The sequence below is a fragment of the Acomys russatus genome, chromosome 31 (genome assembly GCF_903995435.1).
Source record: "Acomys russatus chromosome 31, mAcoRus1.1, whole genome shotgun sequence".
Classification (NCBI taxonomy): domain Eukaryota; kingdom Metazoa; phylum Chordata; class Mammalia; order Rodentia; family Muridae; genus Acomys; species Acomys russatus.
Window position 1 is genome coordinate 1,468,241 of NC_067167.1, and position 22,354 is coordinate 1,490,594.

At 53.9% G+C, this 22,354-nt stretch overlaps 1 protein-coding gene across 1 annotated transcript; it reads left to right on the forward strand.

The window, feature by feature from the left end:
* The first annotated feature begins 152 nt into the window (after positions 1–152).
* On the forward strand, positions 153–8,318 carry Plk5 (polo like kinase 5 (inactive)). The gene is made up of 15 exons (XM_051172720.1): positions 153–326; positions 1,533–1,640; positions 1,782–1,898; positions 2,303–2,432; positions 2,516–2,603; positions 2,690–2,785; positions 3,409–3,607; positions 3,697–3,823; positions 4,003–4,079; positions 4,598–4,670; positions 4,886–4,963; positions 5,209–5,365; positions 6,214–6,343; positions 6,423–6,533; positions 8,124–8,318. The coding sequence occupies exons 1-15, from the start codon at positions 219–221 to the stop codon at positions 8,316–8,318; spliced, it is 1,794 nt and encodes a 597-aa protein (XP_051028677.1). The 5' UTR covers positions 153–218.
* The last annotated feature ends 14,036 nt before the right edge of the window (positions 8,319–22,354 follow it).

The window sequence follows — 22,354 nt, forward strand, 5'->3', positions numbered from 1 at the left end:
GGGCTGGGAGAGCAGTAGAATTGAGCCAGATATCTGGCTCCGGGTTCGCGCTAGGGCACCTGCCTGCCACCGGGCTCCGGGTGCTGGCGGGATCCCACGGGCGTCTGGGCCCCGCCCCTCCCGCCCCGCCCCCACGCTCCAATAAGACCCGCTGCTCGCGGTTCCAGAGCGGCGGCGCTGCGGGCAGCACTGGCTTGCGCAGTCCCCGCGCCCCACAGATGGAGCCCCGGTCACAGCGGCGGCGACGGAGCCGCCAGCTTGTGGCCGCCTTCCTGCGCGACCCGGGGTCGGGGCGCGTGTACCGGCGCGGGAAGCTGATCGGCAAGGTGCGGAGTTCCCGTGCGCGCGCGCATACCCTAGTGTAAAGCGCGGGAAGGAGGAGAGCTATGGGGTGGGGGTGGGGGCGTCTCGGGCAGGGTGGGAATACGAGTCTGGAGCCTCGAGTCCCCTGAGTCTGGGGTCTGGGTTGAGGGGTGGATGCCGAGGCGGGAACGGCACTTGGCGCGCTGTGCGGGTGTGTGTGCGCGTCTCCCGCGTTAGCGCGGGCGCTGGGCGTCCTCTGGGTGCACAGCTGGCGCTCCGCGCGCAGTGACGAGCTGTCACTTTCCCTCCGGAGCGGCCCCGCTGTGGGTGCTGAGCTGCGCGTGGGGTCCGCGCCTTTCAGCCAGCTCCCCTGCCGGGCTCCGGCTGGGAATTGCTCCCTTCGGTGGCTGAATGAGCAGTTTGGACGTTGTGCGTTGAGTTTAGGCGTCTGAGTGATGTGAGTCTGGGTGTGTGTGCAGAGCTTGGCGTTGTGTTTGTGTGTTTAGGTGTCGTGTAGCCAGGTGTACCTGGGTGTTGTGTGTCTGGGCGTTGTTAGAGGGCCTTCCTGTGTTAAATGTTATGTCATGTGTCTGGGTGGTGTGTGTCTGGGTGAAGATGTGTACCCAGGATCTGAGTATGGTTTGGTGTCTCGAGGCTGGGTTGGGTGTTGTTTTTTTGTTGCGTGTGTTTTTTTGTGTAGCTGGGTGTTTACAGTCTGTTGTTGTGTGTCTGCTCTTGTGTGTCCAAATATTTTGTATGGGTGTATGTTATGGGTTGTGGTACGTTTGTGAGCGCCTAGGTGTCTGGGTGTTGTCAGCCTGTGGGCTGTGTGTGGAGTTGTGTGTGGAGGTGCTGTGGGGAGGCGTCTGGCTGGGTCGTGTGGGGGCTTTCTGCATATGGGTGCTGTGTGTGGATGCCAAGTGGGGGGGGGTGTTGTCTGTAGGGGTGTATGTGTGTGTGTGTGTGTGTAAGTGCTGTGAGGGGGTGTGGTTGGGTGTTCTGTGGCAGTTATATGAGCGTGCGTTGGGTTTTTCTGGGTGTCGTGAGTCCTTCACCGTCCTGTGCAGTGGAGTTCATGGGTCTCCTGCTCTGGCAAAGTCCGTGGGTCTTTCCTCTTTGGTGCGCGACTGTGGTGTGACAGCCGCAGTGTCTTGGCTGAGTGTATTGCAAGCCTGTGTGTCCCCGGGTGTGGCTCGCTATCCCCACACCTTGCCTACTGTCCTCCGCAGGGCGCCTTCAGCCGCTGCTACAAGCTCACAGACATGTCCACCAGCGCGGTGTTCGCCCTCAAGGTGGTGCCGAGGGGCGGGGCGGGGCGGCTGCGCCTGCGCGGGAAGGTAAACCCCCCCCCTTTCCCCCCCAACCCCCACCCCCACAAGCCTGTCCCAGAGTTGCCCTGCGTCCCTCCTTGCCAGCGAGCCAGGCCTCCTGGGGCCTGTTGCCTGCACCGCAGCTGAGAGGCCTTCATGCCGACACAGGTGGAGCGAGAGATCGCCCTGCATAGCCGCCTGCGCCACCGCAACATCGTGGCCTTTCACGCACACTTCGCGGATCGCGACCACGTGTACATGGTGCTGGAGTACTGTAGCCGCCAGGTGGGCGGGGATTTGCGGTGATGGAGCGGGGCGTTGTAAGAGTGGGCGGGGCGTGGTCCGGGTGGGCGGGGCGTGGTCCGGGTGGGCGGGGCTTGGTGCCTGTGCCGGCGCTTGGCTGGCTAAGCCTGACAGTGTGTAAGGATGTTCACGCTTCCTGTTGCTTGAGGGTGTGTGGGGGCGCGGGGCACAGGTCAGGCCATTGAGAGCCAGGGAAGCCCCTTTCCTGTCCCCATAGGCTATCTGTGCGCCCCATGCCATGTTCCCTCGGTGCTCTTTCTCCAATCATTAGTGTCCCCTGTCCCCACATGCATCTACCCACATCCACCTCAGCCCAGCTCTCCCCGGCCCTGGTGTGCACCCAGAATCCACAGCCCATCTAACAAGTGCCAGGTCCCCTCCCACAGTCCTTGGCTCACGTGCTGAAAGTGCGTCGGACCCTGACGGAGCCTGAGGTACGCTATTACTTCCAGGGCCTGGTCAGCGGCCTGCGCTACCTGCACCAACAACGCATCGTGCACAGAGACCTGAAACCCAGTAAGCACGAGGAAGGGGCTTTCGCGGGGCGGGGCGCTGGCGGGATGGTGAGGGGCAAACACCATGCTCCTCCCCACCTGCAGGTAACTTCTTCCTCAACAAGAACATGGAAGTGAAAATAGGAGACATGGGGCTGGCTGCCCGGGTGGGCCCCACCGGTCACTGCCACAGGTGAGGGTGTGTGGCTCTGGGTGGCCCTGACTGGAGACTGGGGAGCCCTGGCCTTCTTGATCCTCCCATGATCCCCTCCCTCCCAGGGTGCTCTGCGGAACTCCAAACTTCCAGGCCCCTGAAGTGGTGTCCCGAAACGGACACTCTTGCAAGTCTGACATCTGGGCTCTGGGGTGCATCATGTGAGCCACATCCTGGGGGACCCAGGTCCTGGGGAAGGTGGGGGTGGTGGGGGAGGGGTGGCTGCCCAGGTGAGAACAGACGTGGGCAGGAAGAGTGAGCATCGGTGGGTGTGCACACACACACAACGGGTTACATACACGTTAGCTATAGCTGTGCACACCGGCTGGCACTTGGCTCTGCCTCCTCAGGCTGTGACTAAAGACGCGCCGTCACACCCACTGAGCATCCGGCCCTCCATGTCCAGGTTCTGGTTTCTGGTCCCATCTTGGAAACCATTTTAATTAAAGTGTGGCTGGGGCTGGGGGGATCAGTTGGTAAAGTGCTGGTCGCATGCATGAAAGCCCAGGATGCCATCTTCAGAACCACATGAGCCGGGCACGGCAGTGTGCCCACCTGTCACCCCAGGACTCGGGAGGTGAGGCCATAAAGATCAGGAGTTAAAGCCTCAAAAAAAAAAAAAAAAAAAACTTTTAAAAAAGAGGTGTTCGGGGAAAGCAGGGTGTAGGCAGATGGACAGCCAGGTGGAGTGTGGAGGTGAGGGAACCAGGGTCCAGGGGTGAATATTCTCTGAACACCCCTGAAGTTTCCTGACTCATCCCTGCCCCGCCCAACCTGGCTGTAGGTACACAGTGTTGACAGGCACGCCACCCTTCACTGGGGCACCCTTGTCAGAGATGTACCAGAGCATCCGCGCTGGCCACTACCCAGAGCCTACTCACCTGTCACCCAGTGCCCGCAGCCTCATTGCTCGCCTTCTGGCGCCCGATCCCGCCGAGCGGCCCAGCCTGGACCACTTACTCCAGGATGAATTCTTTACTCAGGTGAGAAGGTGACACCACCCGCCCCCGTGGGCCCCTGGGGACCCAGGGGTCACCCAGATCCGAGGCTGACTCTGACCCTAACCCCGCAGGGCTTCACCCCAGAGCGGCTGCCTCCACACTCCTGCCACAGCCCGCCCGTCTTTGCCTTCCCTCCTCCGCTGCGCAGGTTGTTCCGGAAAGTGGGCCAGCTCCTGCTAACCCAGTGTCGGCCACCTTGTGAGTACTGCCTTCCTGGCTTGCTTTAGACGCGCAAGCATTCTGTCACGCGTCCGTCCGTTCTCACCTGCACTTGTCCCTCCCTTACATGGGCACCTCTCCTTGGCCATGTCAAAATGGATGAGGGGGGGGGCGGAAGACATTGTTGTCGCTGCCCCCTAAACTCGTGCTCCCCTCAGGTCCCTTTACCTCAAAAGAGGCCTCAGGACCTGGGGAAGAAGGGACAGAACCTGACCACATGGAGTCCAGCAATGAGGTGAGTAATTCAGTGAGGGCTGTGGAGACGAACTTGGAAAGGTCTCAGCGCAGGCCTCCTGCAGCCCCTGACTTCATCCGCTCTAGGGACCCAAGATGACCCCTGCCACCCCTGAGCCACAGCCCAGCCCCTCACTGGGGGATTCTAGGCTGGACTCTACCCCTGACCACGCCCCCACCATTCACAGGGGATCGTGGGCGGGGCTCCACCAGACCACGCCCCAACGTATCTCATTGGGGTCTGGGCGGGGCTCCACTCTGACCACGCCCCCTTCACTGGGGGATTTTTTTTTTTTTCCGGCAGGCCTTTTACAACCCTAGCGTTCTCTGAGACCATGGGAATCTGTTCGCATGTTTTGATTGCACAGCATTTATTGAGTGCCTGCTGTGTGCCTTTGCACATCTGGCAAGTTTTGTCTGCAGAGGAACTGTGTTCCTTCTGTAAAGTGGGGTGTGCCCTGGGGCTCCCCCAGAGAAGTGGCGCTTCTCCTCTGCTCTCTAAATACCTCTCTGTCTCAGGATGGGGCTCCTCTCTGCCCTGAGAGCCAAATCCACCTCCTCACTCTCGGGACCTTGCCGACTGACCTGGCAGGTGAGCAGCAGGGAACCTTATCCCAGGCAGGGACGACAGGTGTGACTGGGACTTCCCTGTGTCCTGCTAAAGGTCATAACCTGTGCCTGGCCGCAATTTGTCCACCTGTAGGACGTAACGAATGCCTGTGATAAATCAGGGTTTGCTATGACATATTCATAGATGCAAGCGTGGGGACGAGGCTGATGGGTACCTACATGAATCTGTCTCAACAGACCCAAAGGGGACCTTGGCACTGCAGGTGGAGGCAGCAACCGGAAAACTGAACCTCTGCTTGGACGCAGGACCCGTGGGTAGGTAGGACAACCACCTAGAAGTGCAAAGCTGAGGCAGTTTAGAGGCGCCCAAATCCAGGCACGGACTCCCCTCGCCCTGTCCAGCTGCCCCTAGCCCCGCCCCCCGCCAGCTCCGGCCAAGCCCCGCCCCCACCCCGTTTGGCTCCGCCCCGCCCGGTCCCGCCCAAGCCCCGCCCCGTTTAGCTCACCTCGGCCCCACCTCACCCGGTACCTGCATCTCCTTTCTGTCCCGGTATGCTCAGCTGCACAGGACCCGCCAGGGGAGCAGCGCCCTGTCCTCTGGGCTCCCAAGTGGGTGGATTACTCCCTCAAGTATGGCTTCGGTTACCAGCTGTCGGATGGGAGTAGTGGTGTGCTGTTTCGAGACGGCTCCCACATGGCCCTGCGCGCCCCAGGAGGGTAATTTTTGGGGCCCCAGGGAACCCTGCTTTATCCTCGCCTCCTTTCATTCATTCTTCATCTGTTTATTGGGCATCTGCCGGTAATAGCTGACTAAGTTAATCTTTTTGTTCTTTGTTTTTATTTTTGTTTTGTTTTGGTTTGGTTTGGTTTTTCGAGACAGTGTTTCTCTTTGTAGTCTTGACTGTCCAGGACTTGCATTGTAGACCAGGCTGGCCTCAAACTCACAGAGATCCACCTGCCTCTCTGCCTCCTGAGTGCTGGGATTAAAGGCGTGTGTCACCACCGCTTGGTTTTATTTTTGTTTTTTTGTTTTGTTTGGTTTGGTTTGGTTTTTCGAGACAGGGTTTCTCTGTGTAGCCTTGGCCATCTGGACTCACTTTGTAGATTTATTTTTGTTTTTTGAAACTGAGTTTCTTCATGTGGCCCTGGCTGTTTTGGAAGTCACTCTGTAGACCAGGCTGGCCTCGAGCCCAGAGATCCGCCTGCCTCTGCCTCCCGAGTGCTGAGTGTGACTCATTTCCATTTTTCTTTTTGTTGGGGATAGACCCCAACTTCCAGGCCCTGATATTTTTACCATAGTGTACTTGGTGGGTCGGCAGGGAGGGGACTGGGCTGGCCAGGAGGGCAGCGGCAGTTTCCATGGAGACAGAAGAGGAACCCAGATCTGATTTGGTCCGGCAGTGAGAAGTGAGTGGCCCTGGGATGGCTAGCTAGCACCATAACTGCCCAGGGTTATATGTAGGCACAGTGGTGTCCAGGGTAGTGATGAAGCACAGCTGTGTGAGAACATGTCCCCAGGCATGGGGTGGCCAGGACAGGGACTCATTCAGGCCACTGGTCCCCAGCCATGTCTCCTACCAAGCCGACCAAGGAACTCTGTGGACCTTCACCCTGAGGGATGTCCCCAGCCCACTTCGCGCCAAGCTGGCTGTCCTGCGGCTCTTTGCTTGCTACATGCAGCGGCGTCTGAGGGAGGTGAGAGCCTGGGGTGTGGGGGAGGGCCAGGAGAGGGAGGTGGGCACCCAGGGGACCCTGATCCGGCCTGTCCCCACAGGAGGGGACGGTGGCCGTTCCTGCTGCACCCGCCTCGCCTGACTTCTCTCTGCTGAGCTTCCTCGCTGATTCCCAGGCTCTGGTCATGCTGTTCAGCAATGGGACAGTGCAGGTACCTGACCGGAGCCAGAACTCAAGACGTGGGGTGGTGAGGTGGGGGTGGTGGGGGGGGGGGGGGGGGGGGGTGGTGGCAGCAGCACAGATGGTGGTGTGACCTCGGAGAAAGTCAGACCCTATGTCCTCAGCCCAAAGTAATGATGCTCAGGCCTGGCCGGACAGCAGGCCCCACTGCCCTGGGGAATCCTGTGTTGCTGGGCACAGCATGGAGTTGAGGGGACTGAGGCCCAGAGGCGGGGACTCTCCTGGGCTGGGACCTGAGGTGACCGGGACTGCTCGCAGAGGCTTTGGTTGAAGCTGTGGCCGGGCCAGGCAGATGAAAACAAATAATAATGAAGACAGGAAATCCTTATGATACAGAGGCTTGGGATCTCAAAGTTATCCTTGACAGCACAGTGAGTCTGAAACCAGCCTGAGCCACACAAGACCGTGCCTAAGAAAAATAAACAGAATGAAAGAGAATAAAGGATGGGTTGGCAAGATGGCTCAGTGGTAAAGGCCTGATAGCCTGAGTTCAACTCCTGGAACCCACATGGTAGCAGGAGATAGCCTGAGTCCAATCCCCAGGACCCACATGGTAGCAGGAGATAGCCCGAGTTCAATCCCCAGGACCCACATGGTAGCTAGCAGGAGATAGCCCGAGTTCAATCCCCAGGACCCACATGGTAGCAGGAGATAGCCCGAGTTCAATCCCCAGGACCCACATGGTAGCTAGCAGGAGATAGCCCGAGTTCAATCCCCAGGACCCACATGGTAGCAGGAGATAGCCCGAGTTCAATCCCCAGGACCCACATGGTAGCTAGCAGGAGATAGCCCGAGTTCAATCCCCAGGACCCACATGGTAGCAGGAGATAGCCCGAGTTCAATCCCCAGGACCCACATGGTAGCAGGAGATAGCCTGACTTCAATCCCCAGGACCCACATGGTAGCAGGAGATAGCTCGAGTTCAATCCCCAGGACCCACATGGTAGCAGGAGATAGCCTGAGTTCAATCCCCAGGACCCACATGGTAGCTAGCAGGAGATAGCCTGAGTTCAATCCCCAGGATCCACATGGTAGCAGGAGATAGCCTGAGTTCAATCCCCAGGATCCACATGGTAGCTAGCAGGAGATAGCCTGAGTTCAATCCCCAGGACCCACATGGTAGCTAGCAGGAGATAGCCTGAGTTCAATCCCCAGGATCCACATGGTAGCAGGAGATAGCCTGAGTTCAATCCCCAGGATCCACATGGTAGCTAGCAGGAGATAACCGTACTCCTGAATGTTATGCACATATGGTGCGTGCCATGGCAAACCCATGTACAAATACACACAAAAAACCGAAAACAAAAAAACAAAAGACAGGGTTTCTCTGTGTAGCCTTGGCTGTCCTGGATTTGCTTTGTAGACCAGGCTGGCCTCGAACTCACAGGGATCTGCCTACCTCTGCCTCCCGAGTGCTGGGATTAAAGGTGTGCACTACCATGCCCGGCAAATCTGAACTCTTACAGTGGTGTCTGTGCCTACGCCGAGGTTCAGCACTGGGTCAGCACTGGGCCAGCACTGGGCTGCCCCGCTTACCCTGACCTTAGAGTCTCTCTCCCAGGTCAGCTGCAAACCATCCCAAAGCCAGCTGGTGCTGAGCGGCGAAGGTGAGGGCTTCCTGCTCACCCTCTGGGAGCCAGGTGGACCAAGCATGGGCATCTCCTACTCACTTGGCGTCCTGCGAAGTCATGGCTGCCCCCTCGGGGTCCACCAGCACCTGAGCCATGGGCTGCGCCTGCTGCAAAGTGTCTCATGAGCCAGTGGGTCTAAGTGGACCGCTGGGTGCTGATGCTGGGGACACGGGATCTCTTCCTGTGTGTGCCTACGGTGCCACGGCCGGCATTCAGGGAGGGTGGACACACGGGGGCCACAGATGGGTGGGTGGGGCCTTTGATTGTTTATGGTATGACTAGTCAAGCTAGAATTTTGTTGTTGGATTTTCATTAAAAAAAAAAAAAAACAAAAAAAGCACTCACACAATGCTGCAAACTGGTACCTGGCCCTTTTGTGGTTTTGTTTTAGATTTACTTATTTTATGTGTATGAGTTCCGCCCACTTGTATTTCTGCACACCACATGAGGGGTGTCTGGAGGTCAGAAGAGGCCGTCAGACCCTTAAGAACTGGAGCAACAGGTGGTTGTTACCTGCTGTATGGGTGCTGGGAATTGAGCAGGCTCCTCTGCGAGAGAGTGGCTCCCACCGCTGGGCTGTTTCTCTAGCTTTTTTTTTTTTTTTTTTTTTTTAAAGATTTATTTACTTATTATGTAGACAATATTCTGCCTGCATGTACACTTGCACACCAGAAGAGGGCACCAGATCACATTATAGGTGGTTGTGAGCCACCATGTAGTTGCTGGGAATTGAACTCAGGACCTCTGGAAGAGCAGCGAGGGCTCTTAACCTCTGAGCCATCTCTCCAGCCCCCTCTCTATAGCTTTTTTATTTATTATGAGACATGGTGTCCCCATCACTCAGGAGGCAGAGGCAGACGGATCTCTGTGAGTTCGAGGCCAACCTGGTCTACAGAGTGAGTTCAGGACAGCCAGGGCCACACAGAGGAACCCTGCCTCTGAAAAACCAAATAACAACAACAAAACAAACCCAAAAGACAGGGTGTCCTGAAGCCCTGGCTGACTGGAACTAGAGGCAATTCTCCCGCCTCAGCCTCTCCCACATACAGGGTCACAGGTTGCTTGCACCGTCACAGCTGGCATTGGCAGACTCACTTTGCGCAAAGGCTGGGAGGAGCATCTGTCAGGGGCCTTTCCTGTGCAGCTGTGAGCTCAGTTTTCACCCTGTGAGAATTAGTGGCAGGAGTGGAGCTGTGTAACTGATATTAACAATAACGCATATTGAACATTCACTGTGCAGCACGGGAGGGTGAGTCCTGGGCTGGGTCTAGGGACACAGTGGCTGTCACCGTGCGTCTGACACAGTGAGTGAGATGGGGACACTGTTCAGCACCCAGGCCCAGGACATTTCACTGAGAACAAACTGGAACAGTGTCCTCAATGCCTTGGGGGAGCTGCAGCTTAGACTTACTCTTCGTTTTCTTTTATTATTTTATTGTATTTATTTGAGCCAGGGTTTCTTTTTTTTAAATAATTTTAAAATTTATTTATTGTGTATATGAGTACACTGTCTTCATGCACACCAGAAGAGGATGTCGGATCCTATTACAGATGGTTGTGAGCCACCATGTGGTTGCTTGGAATTGAACTCAGGACCTTAGGAAGAGCTGCCAGTGCTCTCAACCACAAAGTCATCTCTGCAGCCCAAGGGTTTCTCTGTGTAGCCCAGGCTATCCTCGAACGCACTCTGTAGACCAGGCTGGCCTCGAACTCAGAAATCTGCCTTCCTCTGCCTCTTGAATGCTGGGATTAAAGGCATGCACCCCCACACCCGGGCTCCTCAGCATATATTTAATTACTTACTTGTTTTTGAGAGACAAGATGTCACTGGGTAGCTCTGGCTGGTCTCGAACTCACCATGTAGACCAGGCTGGCCTCAAATTCATGAAGCTCCTCCTATCTCTGCCCCACAAGTGCTGGGATTAAAGGTATGTGCCACCATGACCCCCAGTTTATTTTCTCATGCACCCAGGACTCCCTGCCCAGGGGTGGGGCCACACACTCTAAGTCCCTCCCACATCATTCAGATTGGTCTGCAGGCCAATCTGATGGCGGTCGAGGGTCTTCAATTCTGGCTTGTTCCAAGTTGACAAAAGCAAAAAACTAGCCAGGACTGTCTTAATTAGAATTTTTTTTTAATTAGAATTTTTATTGTTGTTGTTGTTGTTATTATTATTATTATTATTATTTTGGTTTTTCCAGACATGGTTTCTCTGTGTAGTCCTGGTTGTCCCGGAACTCGATCTGCAGACCAGGCTGGCCTCAAACTCAGAGATCCACCTGCCTCTGCCTCCCGAGTGCTGGGACTAAAGGCGTGCGCCGCTTTGAAATAAATAAGAATCTATTTCTTTTAATTCTTATTTATCTATGTGTGAGCGTGTGCTATGGATGTGCAGTGCCTGCAGAGGCCAGAAAGGGTGTCAGCTGCCCTGGCGCTGCTACTGACCCTAGGTCCTGTGGACCTGGGGAAGCACTCCCCACTCGCACCCAACCCCCACCCCTGCCTCGCTGCAGCCCTCCCCCCTGGCCCCTCCCCCTGTCTGTCCCTTTTTGGGAACCTGTCTCAGTGGGTAGGTAGTACAGCCTGACTTTAAACTCAGGGCAATGCTCCTGCCTCAGCTTCCAGAGGGCAGGGATGAGAGGTGTGTGCGGAGGCCAGCAGCCTTAGTGGTGACTTCATGACTGCTGTGTCTACCCAGAGTGCTCCCCTCTGGGGTAAGAACAGGACAGCACGCAGGAGCCTCCCCGAGTGACTGTATCTTGCTAAATGACCTACCTAACGTGCTTATTTCCATCTGCCCGTGGGCGTCTGAGAGGGAGCGATCTGTGAGAGTCTCCCACGCCCTGAGCCCACAATGGGTGGCTTATTAAAAATAAACTAACTACAGAATACATTAATTCCTAACCTCCCAGGACGATTTATTTCTAGGCAGAAGAACTTCAACGCATGGAAGCTTGCCCACTGTGCCGCCCACCCGGACTTTCTGGAGCTTTCTTCAGAAGGGTTAGCAGGGTGCTTCAAGAAACAAAATTATTAAAATAAAAGTAAATCTTTAAAACAAAACACTTTTAAAGGGTCCCAGAGAGCTGAGTGTGGTGGTACACGCCTTTAATCTCAGCACTAGGGAGGCAGAGGCAGGTGGATCACTGTGAGTTCGAGGCCAGCCTGGTCTACAAAGGGAGTCTAGGACAGTCAAGGCTACACAGAGAGACTCTGTCTCAAAACAAACAAACAAACAAACAAACAGAAAGGAGAGAGAAGAAGAGGAGGAGGAAGAGGAGAAGGAGGAGGAGGAAAACAAAAGGAAATTGTTAAACTGGGCTTGGTAACAAATGCCTGTAATTCCAACCCCCAGGGACCTGAGGCAGGAGGATTGCTATGAGTTCTCGACCAACGTAGGCGACACTATGTGACTCTGTTTCAAAAGCAAAACACAACACCGCAGCTTCCTTTAATCCCAGCACTTGGGAAGCGGAGGCAAGCGGATCGCTGTGAGTTCCCGGCCAGCCTGGTCTAAAAAGCGAGTCCAGGGCATCCAGGGCTACACAGAGAGACCCTGTCTCGAAAACAACAAACCAAAATGAAAAGCAAAACAGAGCCCCTCACTAACTCGTGTACCGCCTGTGGACTTCTGTGGGCGGGAAACGCCGAGTCCTGAGCTCCCAACGCGCAGCTCTCCCTTTCTCTAACCTGGTAGCAACAGGTGACCACCCGCCACCTCATTGGTGCTTTCCGACACGTGTCAGAGTCAGCTCTCCCATCAGGAGCAGGAAAGGCGTGGTCAGGCCGGGCAGCTCCCGGTGGAAAGCTGCCATAGCAACAGCCAGCGACTGTGGCTGTGTGAAATCCCTGAACGCTGGGATTCCTCCTCATGTAAACTGTAGAGAAAATGGGGGTGAAATTGGGACTCTTGGCACAGACCAGTCATCCTACTACTAGAAAGGCTGAGACAGGAGGCTAGCCTGGGTAACAGTCACCCTCTCTCAGAAACCAAACAGAACTTTGGGGACAAGCGTGGAGCGTCTGACTAAAATCCCCCAGAGAGGTGGCTGGGGGCGTGGTCAGGGTGGAGTCCCACCTAGAATCCCCTAGTGAGGGCCTGGGGGCGTGGTCGGGCTGTAGCCCCGCCTAGAATCCCCAGTGAGAGGCTGGGGGCGTGGTCAAGGTTAGCCCCGCCTAGAATCCCCCAGTGAGGGTCTGGGGTGAGATGGGCTGAGCTTCGACGTGCTGTGTGTCCTTCTGTAGCTGATCTCTAAGGTTGACTCTGTCTTTTTACTTTGACTGACACCCTCCCCCTCCCCTGCGTATCACCGTGGTCTCAGTGGGGACAGAAATCTTGAGCTGCTTGGAATAAACCAGTGTTGCATGTTCTATCTAGCAGGGAGGATCCTTGCGTGGGTGGGAGGACACAGCGGGAGGAGGGACATATTGACTCAGGCTGGGTTGACCTGGTGGTGTTTAGCTGTCCAAGGGATCATAAACATCCGCTGCCCAGGCCTGGGAACCATGCCTGTTGTAATGCTTGCAAACCGGATGCCATAAGCTTAAGATCAGCCAAGGGCCTCCCAGGCAGAGCAGGTCTGTATCCCAAGGTCCTGCCTCAGTGACGCAAGCGAATCAAGCCAGATGTGTGGTAGTGCACACCTGTTAGCTCAACGCTCGGGCATGTTCCAGCCTTGAACTACAGAGCTAGACCCTGTCTCAGAAATTAAAGGGGGAAGCCGCTCGTGGTGGCGCACGCCTTTAATCCCAGCACTCGGAAGGCAGAGGCAGGCAGATGGCTGTGAGTTCGAGGCCAGCCTGGTCGCCTGGTCTACAAAGCGAGTCCCAGACAGCCAGGGCTACGCAGAGAGACCCTGTCTCCAAAACAAAACAAAACAACAACAACAACAAAAAACCTAACCAAAAAAGTAAAAAGGGAGCGGAGGCTGTAGCTGGGGTCTCAGGTTCTATCTTCAGTGTTGCGGTAACCACACGTGGTGACATAGCCTGTCATGACAACTCCTGGGAAGCAGAGGCTGGACAGCCAGGGCACAAGCGCATCCTGGGCTGTGTTGTGAGTTCAAGGCCAGCCTGGGCTCCGCAAGATGCCTCCTCCTTTGCTCAGGGACTCCGGGATTCGTCCTCATGGCTCTTCCTGACCAACAGCTTAGATAGAACTCGTCCTGGGCTGTAAGCCGCTTCCATCTGGGGCGCAAGACAAAGCTGGAATGCTGGGTGAGCCTGGGCACCGACGGTGACGGGCAGTCCATGTAGCCCCTGCTCGGCGACATAAAGACGAGGCTGTGGCAAGAATAAGGAGGTGAAGCCGGGTGTGGTAGTGCACGCCTTTAATCCCAGCACTTGGGAGGCAGAGGCAGGTGGATCGCTGTGAGTTCGAGGCCAGCCTGGTCTACAAAGTGAGTCCAGGACAGCCAAGGCTACACAGAGAGACCCACTCTCAAAAAAAAAAAAAAAAAAAAAAAAAAAAAAAAAGATGAGTTCAAATCCCCAACACTCACAGTAACAGCCGCAAACTCCATCTCCAAACTCCATCTCGGTGTGGGGAGGGGACAGGATGGTCCCGGGGTGCGCTGCCTCCAGCGCAGGTTCAGTGAGAGGCCCTGTCACACGGGAACAGGTGCAGAGTGACAGAGCAGGACGCAGATTTCCTCCTCTGGATCCTCCGTAAACACCATGAACGGAGGTGACCCCTCGCGGAGCAGGCTTGTGATCACTGACGGGTTCCCATCCAGGGGACCCGGGTTCGATTCCCAGCATGCACACAGAGGCTCACAACCATCTGTAACTCCAGGGGATCCAACTCTGACCTCCATGGTGCTAAGTATTCATGTGGTGCACAGAGGCACTTGCAGGCAAAGCACCCATACACATACAATAATTAAATAGGGCCGGGCATAGTGGCACAGCCTTTAATCCCAGCACTGGGGAGGCCGAGGCAGGCGGATCGCTGTGAGTTCCAGGTCAGCCTGGTCTACAGAGTGAGTCCAGGACAGCCAAGGCGACACAGAGAGACCCTGTCTCGAAAAACCCAATAATAAATAAATAGAAAATAGCAAGAGTGGGCAGAAAGCTTCTGCCTTCTCAGAACACTTTGGGGACATGAGAGCTGCCAGGACTCAGGGATTTCCCGGCGTGCAGTGAGCAGAGGCCAGGGTCACTGCTCAGCACTCTTCGGGTCCAGGGTACCCCAAGAAAACTACCGCTAGCTCAGGGGAAAGAGACTCTGCATTAATTATTTGAAAAGGAGAAAAGAAAGTAATGGCCACTCCGAGGGTGAGGAAGGTCGCCGCCATGCCTAAGGGCCTGAGTCCAGTCTCCCTATCACGCCCTTAAAGGAGAGAAGCGGCCCCCACAGGTTGCACCCGCCTGGTAGTCCCCTTCCATCTGTAACTGCAGCTCCAGGGGCTCTGTCGCCCTCTTCTGGCCTGTGCAGGTACTGCATGCATGCAGGTTAGTGCGCAGACTGAAAAGCATATAAAATCAAATAATTTTGTTTGTTTGTTTGTTTTTTGTTTTTCGAGACAGGGTTTCTCTATGTCTCTGTAGCCTTGGCTGTCCTAGACTCCCTCTTTTTTTTTTGTAGACTAGGCTGGCCTCGAACTCACAGCGACCCACCTGCCTCTGCCTCCCGAGTGCTGGGATTAAAGGCATGTGCCACCACGCCCGGTCTCAAATAAAAAATTTTAAATATGTAAATAGCCAAGGAAAGAGGATTTCATGGTATGGGAGGAGATTTAAAAAATGACAGTATTGGGGGCTGGAGAGATGGCTCAGCGGTTAAGAGCACTGACTGCTCTTCCAGAGGTCATGAGTTCAATTCCCAGCAACCACATGGTGGCTCACAGCCATCTCTAATGTGATCTGTGCCCTCCTCTGGCCTGCAGATGTACATGTAGGCAGAGCACTGTATACATAATAATAAATAAATCTTTTTTTAAAATGACAATATTATTTGGGAGTGGTGCTACACGCCTTTAATTCCAGCACTCAGTAGGCAGAGGCAGGCGGATCGCTGTGGAGTTCTAGGCCAGCCTGGTCTACAAAGTGAGTCTAGGATAGCTAATGCCACACAGAGAGACCCTGTCTCGAACCCCCTCCCCAAAATGACAGTATTGGGGGCTGGAGAGATGGCTCAGAGCTTAAGAGCACAGCCTGTTCTTCCAGAGGTCCTGAGTTCAATTCCCAGCAGCTACATGGTGGCTCACAACCATCTATAATGTGATCTGATGCCCTCTTCTGCAGATAAAGCACTCATATAACAAATAAATTAAAAAGAAAGAAAGAAAGAGAACGTCACTCAGGTGCCCCTGAGACATTGTGATGGCTATTTTTGTTTCTTGGTTTTTGAGACCAAGTCTTTCTCTGACCTGGAACTCACAGAGATCCTCCTGCCTCTGCTTCCTGAGAACTGGGATGACACTCGCACACCATCAGCCATCATGTAGCTATTCAGCTCTCAGCCTGGAGTCAGGCACACAAAGCCACAGGTGAAATGGGACATAGCAGCAGACATCTTTAATCCCAGGGCCCGGGAGGCAGAGACAGGTGGCTCTCTAAGAGTCCATGACCAGCCTGGTCTACATTGAGAATTCCAGGACATCCAGGGCTGCATAGTAAGATGCTGTCTGAAGAAAAAAAAAAAATAGAATTTCTTTTTTCTTTTTTTTTTTTTTTTTTTTTTTTTTGAGACAGGGTTGCTCTGTGTAGCCCTGGCTGTCCTGGACTCGCTTTGTAGACCAGGCTGGCCTGAAACTCACGGCAATCCACCTGCCTGGGCTGGGATAAAGTAATTGAATACTTAAAACCCAGCATGGCCTGCGGAATCAACCAATCAGATCACGGGAAAAGGAGGAGGAGGGGTGCGTCACAGAGACTGATGCATCCTGCCAAGGACTGCTCCAGGTCCTCTGCAAATACGCGGTGGTTGTCGGCTTGGTGTTTTGTGGGGGGACTCCTAACAGTGGGAGTAGGGGTGCCTCTGACTCTCACCTGCTCTTGGGACCCTTTTCCTCCCACTGGGTCGCCTTATGCAGCCTCGGATGAAGATTTGTGCCTCGTTTTGTTGCAACCTGCTGGGCGCTGTACCGTCATATCCCTGGGAGGCTCGCTTTTTTTTCTGAAGGGAAACCGAGTAACTGTGGATCCAGGGAACGGTGTGTGTGTGTGTGTGTGTGTGTGTGTGTGTGTGTAAATGAGGGGAGGTAGGGGAAGCTGTAGTTGTCATGTATTCGCGAGTTAAGAATAAATACACTAGGGGGCTGGAGAGATGGCTCAGTGGTTAAGAGCGCCGCCTGCTCTTCCAGAGGTCCTGAGTTCAATTCCCAGCAACCACATGGTGGCTCACAACCATCTATAATGTGATCTGATGCCCTCTTCTGCAGATAAAGCACTCACATACAATAAATAAATAAATCTTTTAAAAAAGAATAAATACACTAAAAAAATAAATACACGGTTTTAATTTTAAAAACGCATTCCTGTTACCACTGCTAGAGGCCGGGGCGATAGAACAGAACCCCTGGGGTCCTGTGACATTCCACTGGAGGGTCCGGGTGTGGGCTGCTTGGCAGGACCAGGCCCGGCGTGGCAGCTTCGCCACCTAGCGTCAGGTGTTGGAAGTGCAAGCATGTGCGTGTGGGGAGGGTGGTATGTGCACCTGTGGCCGAACGGGGGCGGCAGAATACTTGTCCTGGGAGAATTTTTTCCTTTTGGTTTTTTGAGACAGAGTTTCTCTATGTAGCCTTGGCTGTCCTGGAACTCTCTCTGTTGACCAGGCTGGCCTCGAACTCACAGAGATCCTTCTGCCTCTGCCTCTGGAGTGCTGGGATTAAAGGCATGCGCCACCACCACCCAGCTTACTTTTTAAACTCCTATTTGGGATTTCTTTTCTTTTTCTTTTTCTTTTTTCGAGACAGGGTTTCTCTGTGTGGCCCTGGCTGTCCTGGACTCACTTTGTAGACCAGGCTGGTCTCGAACTCACAGTGATCTACCTGCCTCTGCCTCCCGAGTGCTGGGATTAAAGGTGTGCGCCACCACCGCCCAGTTTATTTGGGATTACTTAATGCCTCTACCTCCCTTCCAACCCACCTCCCCACCCCTGACACTAGGTAGGAGAGAAAGGTTAGAAGGGACAGGGGACGTAGACCTCTTTAGACTTAGTTCCTGCTGGTTAGTGTCTTAGAGTTCCTTGGGTAAATACCAATCTGTCCAGGAACAGCAAACGGCAAATGCAGCAGGTCGAACAAGCAGCCTCCCCTGCTCCACCCTCCTCAAAGTCCCCTCCTCTCTCTGGGCTCTGATATTTATACTCTCCCAGAGTGCTCAGACTGCTACTAACTGCAGCTGGGAAATGCTCTGCCCCTGTTCACACCTCACACTGTGTCTGTCAGCTGTGGACAAACTAAGGCAGCCAAACCAACCAAACAAACAAGCGAGAGTTAAAAAGTAGCACCTACTATGGTGTTTTGCCTATTGTATGTCCGGCTACCACTGAGACTAGAAGAGGAGGTCAGATCCCCTGGAAGTGGAGTTACAGAGAGTTGTGAGGCACCATCTGCACGCTGGGGGATTGAACCCTGGTCCTCTGCAAGAGCAGCCAGTGCTCTACCCACCCTCCAGCCCATTGTAGACCCTTGATGAGCTGCGCGTGCAGCATGTAGCGCCCACTCCTGGATGTTAAAAGTGGAACAGGGTGGCTGGGGACACCTGAGGGCCAGCTCCTCTCAAAGCTGAGGACAGGGCTCCGTGGGACGAGAGCCCGCCATGCACAGGTGAGGAGGGACTTCCAGTCCAGGTAAAGGAGGCAGCGTGTGTAAACCTCAGTGTCTGGAATGAGGATGAGAAGTGGAGACAGCAAGATTCACGAGGAACAGCAGCAGCTGAGTTGTGACACACACACACACACACACACACACACACACACACTGTAGCATTCACACCAGTGTACTAAAAGGCTTTGCCAAAAAGTGAAAATCGGGCCAGCTGGACAGGTGGTCGATGCCAAGCCTGGTGACCAAGTTCAGTTCCCATAAGCCACATGGGGAGAGGAGCGACTCCTGCACACTGCCCTCCACAGGCGCGTACACACAGAACCACAGAAACTAAAGAAACGCACGAGGGGCTGCTGAGAGCTGGTCCGGTGGCAAGGAATTCTTACTGCTCTGTTTTTTGTTTGTTTGTTTGTTTGTTTGTTTCCAAAAGAGGGTTTCTCTGTGTAGTCTTGGCTGTCCTGGGACTCGCTTTGTAGACAAGGCTGTCCTGGAACTCATAAAGATCTGTCTGAGCCGAGCGTGGTGGTGCATGCCTTTAATCTCAGCACTCAGGTGGCAGAGGCAGGCGGATTGCTGTGAGTTTGAGGCCAGCCTGGTCTACCAAACCAAACCAAACCAAACCAAACCAAACCAAACCAAACCAAACCAAAGATCCGCATGCCTCTGCCTCCTGAGTGCTGGGATTATGGCTAGTGTAAAAAAAAAAAAAAATTTTTTTTTAATTTAAATGTGTTTACTTAATATAATCACGTCCTCCGTGTGATTGGATGCCACATGTGTGTGCTCAAGGAGATTAAGATAGCACTGGTCTCCTGTGCTGGAGTCAATGTGGCTGTAAACTACACCAATGGGTGCTGGGTACCAAAACTGGGTCCTCTGAGCCATCATTGCTCCAGCCCTATAACATGAATCTTTTCTACAAAGACGGCAGGCATGGTGGTGTGCACCTTTAACCCCAGCAAATCAGGAGGCAGAGGCAGGTGGATTTCTGTGAGTTGGAGGCAGCCTGGCCTCATGGTGAAGCCAGCCACATGGTGAGAATCTGAGTGAGAAAAGAGAAGGAAAGAGGGATGGGACGAAGGAAGGAAGAAGCCAGCTGTGGTGGCGCACGCCTTTAGTCCCAGCACTCGGGAGGCAGAGGCAGGCGGATCGCTGTGAGTTCAAGGCCAGCCTGGTCTACAAAGTGAGTCCAGGACAGCCAAGGCTACACAGAGAAACCCTGTCTTAAAAAACCAAACCAAACCAACCAAAAACAAACAAAGAAAATAAAGAGGCTGGGGCTGGAAACAGCATGGGCTGCTCCCTCAGAGGACCAGGTTTGGGTCCCAGCACCCACGCAGCAGCTCACCGGCCCCTGTGGCTGCAGCCCTGCCTCTGAAAGCCCATCCACCCCACCTGTTTCTGAGTCCTTGGCCCCTTGCAGGTGCTGTCTCTGCAGTTTAGCCAGGCTAGGCATCCTGTGCCCAGGCTGCCTGTGGCCACAGTCAGGCTGCCCTGCTGCCCTGCCACTCACCCTTGTGGCCTTTGATATTTTAGTTTCTTTTGCTCAGGGATACACAGGGACAAAAGGCCTCCCTGGAGTCATTGAAACATGTGCCACCTCCGGACTGGCTCTGTTATCCTGAAGGCTGCGGTCTGAGTGTCCGTGGGCTGCGTCCACATCTCCTCAGGCGAAGCCTCCTGTCTGACTCGCTTCGCTGTTTGCTCCTAATCCTGCCTCCGCCTCCTGGGTGCAGGGACAACAGGCCTGTAAGGCACGACTGCCTCTCACAGTGCAGGTCTGGACCCCAGGGCCCCATGAATGCTGGGTAAGCACTCTATGGGAGCTCCAGCCCCACCCCCACCCCCACTTTAAGCTTCCCTCCTCTTTTTCCCCCCAGACAGGTGTAGGCTCAATTTTCTTAACAACTATATTTTATTATGAACTTATTAAATGAGCCTACCTCCCTTACAACCAGACTAACCCGAACAATCGGAAAAGGAGATTAAAGAACACAGTAATGAAACCTTAAGGATATCAGTTCTGAGGAAGGATCCTCCTGGCGTACCCAGCAGGACCTCAGCAGATCAGTAATCCCACCAAAGATGCTGCTGGAACCTGGAGCAACCCGAACCTGAAGCCTCAGCTGGAGTCCAGAGCCTTGAAGCCTTCCCTGGAGCAGCTCTCTCTAGGAGTGTCTCTCTAAGTGTTGATAACAGCCAAAACAACCCCAAGTCCTCTCTCTCTCAAGCCTCTTGGTTTTGGGCTCATATACATATTTATCTCCTCTTAAGAGTCTCTACAGGGATGTTTTCAGAAGCCAACATCCAAGCTCCCCCACCAAGTGGCTGAAGTGGTTCGACTTCTAAGGGGGTAAACATTCTGCTGTGTCACTGGTCTGTTCCCAGTCCCACACTTGAGATCAACACAAAACATGTTTATCTTCCTACAGACAGGGTCTCTCTGTGTGGCCCTGGCTGTCCTGGACTCACTCTGTAGACCAGGCTGGCCTGGAACTCACAGCGATCCTCCTTCCTCTGCCTCCCGAGTGCTGGGATTAAAAGGCGTGCGCCACCAGCGCCTGGCCACACCCCCCTTTTCTTATTTCTATTTTTTGGGGGTTTTTGTGTAGCCCTGGCTGTCCTGGAACTTGCTGTGTAGACCAGGCTGGCCTTGAACTTGGAGATCCTCCTGCCTCTGCCTTAAAGGCCTGCCCTGCTACACCCCTCAACCTCCAGGCTCAACCTCAATCACTCCTGGAAAGCCCCCTTTAGGGCATAGGGTCCTATGGGAGGTTCTTTGCTTGTGTGGTAGAGATGAGCCAAGTAGGGGGCAGGTCTTAGGAGCGACCCCTTTCTTCTGGAGGGGAGGGGGGGGTACCAGGTGCAGTGTCCTGCCTCTTCCTTCTTTGCCTGCGTGCATCTGATAGCCTGTCACCTCCTCCAGGAAGCCTGTGGCACGCCTGGCCCCTCCGTGGGCTCTGCCTCTGCAGTCTACTAGTACCTGGGGCTAGAACTGTGGCCAGGAAAGAGGTGGACGTTTGTGACCCTCTGGGGTCCCGTGTCTGTCAGGAGGGCCTCTCCCTAAGTTATGCAAGGTGAAAGCAATTAGGGGGAGGGCTGTGTAGCTCAACCAGGCAGTGACCATGTGCTCTCCGGGTTCCCAGCTGTGTGACCTGTCACCTACGCAGGGGTGGACGTCAGGGATGCAGCTCAGTTCTGTTCCTGTGACCCCCTCACCTGCACGCCTGTGAGTAACCCCAACAGAACTCATCATCAGCTTACCGCGTTGAGCTTCCGTGGCGTCCTGCGGAGGGCTTTGCCGCCGTCCCTACCCCTTGGCCGGCAGCCCCTCCCTGTGGTCAGACATGCCAGGCTGTCTGTATGTAAGTGGGGGTGTCCACCAACCAACAACCCTTACACTGCCATTGGTCTCTCCACATCCTAGAGGGGCTGCAGGGGTGGGCAGAGAGCCCCCAGAGGCTGCTTGCCTTTCTGTGGATCACAGACAGCATAATAAAGGGAAGGGTATGGTTGCGGGACCGACTGGCAGTTTATCCCAGTGTCGTCTGTCAGGCGTGCCAGGATTTCACAGTTTGGGGGGCTATGGCGCCAAGCACAGCTCTGAAGCTCTATCCTTAGGGTCTCCCTCCTCCCATACCACGCGGACGCCAGTGCTTACATATAGGAAAACAACTTTATTAAGAAGGCTTTCAAGTCCAAAAATAAAACTCTGGATACAATGTTTTTAAAACCCTTAAATCAGTTCAGCAAATATATAATCAGTGATTTAGCTGTCAAAGATTAAAGGTCCGTTGCTTTATTTAAAATAAAATATATTTTAGTTCTTAAAATTTATTCCGTAAAGTACATATATCTAATATAAATTCCCTACATATACACAGGAAGTATGAAGTAAAAATAATAAAAAAAAACCTTTAGAAACCTTTTTAAAAAACAAAACAAAACAAGACAAAAAAAAAAAAACAAAACAAAAAAAAAAAAAAAAAAAAAAAAAAAACAAAACCGCAACACTGAATCTTAATTTAAAAAACGAAACAAAAGCCACAATAAAACAAAAGTTATAAATTTGTTGATGGGACGCCCCTTGGATACCCTCCCCTTACCCTCCTCTGGCCACCCCGTGGCTGATGTACAAAATGGTATATATTTGCCCCAAAAAAAGGGAGTGTGTGTGTGTATGTGTCCGGGGAGGGGGGAGGGAATGCCACCTGCCTTTTTCTGGAAGTTTCTACAAGAATCCACACTGTTAAATCCAGCGAGAGTTGTAAATATCGTGTTATTTTTTTTGTTTTAAGATCACCCCGGAAACGGGGAGGGGTGTCCTAATAAAAAGTGCAAACAGAATTTTCCGGCTTACTGTCACCGGCTCACTCAATACTGTCAC